Genomic DNA, 3078 nt, shown 5'->3' on the forward strand with positions numbered 1-3078 from the left:
AGGTTTGAGAAGTATGAAAAAGATGGAAGAACGCTAGCAAGTGTGACAGCGTTCGGCCTTGAACCAGAAGCCTGCATTTCTTGTACCAAATCCAATACCCTTTCATACTGGTTATTCTGAACCATACCTGAAATCACAGCATTCCAATTACTCAACGCAGGCCTTGCCATTTCTCTGAAAACAGCCATGGCTTTGTCAACAAACCCATAAACCATGTACCCTGAAATCATTGAGCCATAAGTAACCTCATCCTTCTCACTCATTTCATCAAACAGTTCTTGAGCATAATCTAAACTACCGCATTTAGCATACATGGCAATCACAGCATTGCAAAGCAACATGTCCATCTCCATTCCACTGTCATTCACCATTTGGTGAACCTCCATTCCAAACACAAGATCCCCAGACTGTCCACAAGCCTGCATCACACTCGCAATGGTAGCTGCATCTGGCACACCCAACATCTCCAAATACAGCCTCTTACACTCTTCATAGAACCCTCCTTGCGAATACCCCGAAATCATTGAGTTCCACGACACAGTATCTCTCTCCGGCATTCCGTCAAACACCATCCGCGCAAGTACAACCTGATCGCACCTCGAGTAAGAAGTAACCAAAGCATTCATAACAAAAACATCTCTGTCCAAACCGCCTCTAATAACAAAGCAGTGAACCTCTTTCGCCGAATTTGAGCTACAAAACAACGAAGAAAGCGCCTTCAAAACGCACGATATGGTGAAATTATCAATGCACATGGTTTGGGTAAAAGAAAAGGTGTAAAAGAGGTCTATCGTTTTATGGAACATGCCGTTGAATGAGTAGCCCATGAGCATTGCGTTCCAGGAGAAGGAGTTCTTGCTGGGTATTTCGTCGAACACCTTGCGTGCATGGTGCATGAGGTTGCATTTGGCGTAGAACGTAACAAGCTTTGAGCCGAGGAAGTTATTGGGTGTGATGGAGAACAGGAAGAGGCGCGCGTGGAGCTGCTTGCCCTGGCGTAGGAGGCGGCGGTCGGCACAACGCTGTATGGCGGAGCCATAGGCGGCAATATCGAGGCCATTATGGCGGAGTGTTTGTCGGATGGCGGCGAAGTGAGTTTGATTGGTCAGAGGGAGCGCCAAAGGGTTACTGAACCTCATTCATTTGTTTCGTAAAGAGCTTAGTGGGTATTGTATGATTAGTATAATATTTTTTTTGAAAAAAATATATCTATTGTATTAATGAAAAAAATTTACTTTTATAAAGATTTTATACTAACTATTTTTTCATATTTTTTTATGAGACACATACAAATTTTTTTGACTTATACGTCTTACAAGTTGGCACAAATCCAACAAAACACACGCATTACACTCTCACGTTCAAGAGTAAATAAACGCACATTATTCAACCACTTCCTGTATCTAAAGCGCACTACTCACCATGCATTATGAACGATTCTTCTTCTTCTTCCTCCATGAAAACGAGTTTCTTGCCAAATTTGAAGATAATGGAACTTCAGAAATACACCCAAATCATTACATAAATACATCCAAAGGATTACAAAAATACACCCAAATGGTTATAGGAATTCACCAAACGATTATAGAAATACACCCAAAGGATTACAGAAATACACCCAAAGAATTACAAAATTACACCCAAAGGATTTAAGAAATACACCCAAAATTCGTTGAAGTACACCTTATGCATAATTCAGAACTCTTTCTCTTTCTCCTCCTTATCTTCTGCTTCTTCTTCTTCTTAAAAAACGATTTCAGAGCTTGATGTCAAAAAACAATGGAAATCAAAAATAACGAAGAAAGAAAATAGAGAGAAAAGCATGCAAATGAAGAAGGAGAAAGAGAAGGCAAGAAACGAAAGAAAAAAAAAAGAAAAAGAAGCAGAGGAAGAGGAAGAACGTGCAGCAAGAAGAAGAAGAAGGTACGGTGCAATGAAAACGTGCAGTAACAATTCGAAGTGTGTTAATATAAATGACTTGTAAAAACTTGTATAAAAAAAAGCTTGTATATGAAGAATTATTTTTTTTATACAACTGTCATCCTAATAGTATTCATACATTAATAACACTTTACTCATGTGATACCTAAGCATTGTTTAGTTGGGATAAAAGAAACTACTTTCTTTTGTCTTTCTATTTTTATTTTTTTTAATACAAAAAAATTATGTCTTGAAAGAAAACTATAATTTTCTCCAAATTTATGTTTTCTCCTAAGATTCAAATGACCAAAATTAAAAAACAACAGAGTATAAACAACATAAATACTCGGTAGATACATGAAATTAAATTATCATTTCTTACCTTTTCTAATGAATAGATCTTCATTCATTTATGTTCTTACAAATTTAACCAAATAAATTCAAGTCCACAAATTAAACTTGGATAAAGAAAAAAAGAGAACTTATTATTATAACACAATTATTTAACATATACTTAAAATTATTTTCATGATGAGCTCAAAGGAGTTATAAAATTATTGTGTTCGTCGTAAAATATGTAAAAAAATTGAAGTTAATAGGCAGAAACTTTGTATATCAAATAATCAACAAGCACTTCCAAGTTTGTAGCCTCAAAAAATTAATATTCAACTTTAACAATCACAATATATACACTATATATATATATAACAACAACAGAAAAATAAATTTGAGTATTGAACAAAAAAACGGCTTACATTATCTATTCAATGAACCAAAACTCACTGATGATCATGTAAGCTTCTTGAAATTCATGATTCAGAAGAGTGATCTCTGTCTTCTCTCTCTAAACTTGAGACCCTTTTGGAGAAAGAAAAGAAAATGATGAAGTCCAAAAGTTTTGCTTTGATGGCTTGATGTTCCTGTTGATGGATGATGATGATCTTTTGGTGCTGGAAATTTCTTCCTTTGGATCTCTTAGAATACAAACATTTCCATCACATTTGTATCTTTTTGATTCTGATGATGATGAAGACTCGGAGAAGCACCCAAAGAGGTTTGAAATATACAAAGTCATTGTTAATGGAATTGAGAAGTGAAAAATTATATCAAAGCAAGCAATAAACCTCAAATGTGTGTATATATATAGGTGGCTATGTT

General features: G+C 35.5%; 1 protein-coding gene across 1 annotated transcript in view; it reads right to left on the minus strand.

The window, feature by feature from the left end:
* LOC107609131 (pentatricopeptide repeat-containing protein At2g37310) overlaps positions 1 to 1171 on the minus strand; it is a 3186-nt gene extending 2015 nt beyond the window's left edge. Inside the window, exon 1 of the mRNA XM_016310976.2 lies at positions 1 to 1171. Coding sequence (XP_016166462.1) covers positions 1 to 1139 — 1139 coding nt within the window. The 5' untranslated portion in view covers positions 1140 to 1171.

The sequence above is a fragment of the Arachis ipaensis genome, chromosome B07, assembly GCF_000816755.2.
Source record: "Arachis ipaensis cultivar K30076 chromosome B07, Araip1.1, whole genome shotgun sequence".
NCBI classification, from domain to species: domain Eukaryota; kingdom Viridiplantae; phylum Streptophyta; class Magnoliopsida; order Fabales; family Fabaceae; genus Arachis; species Arachis ipaensis.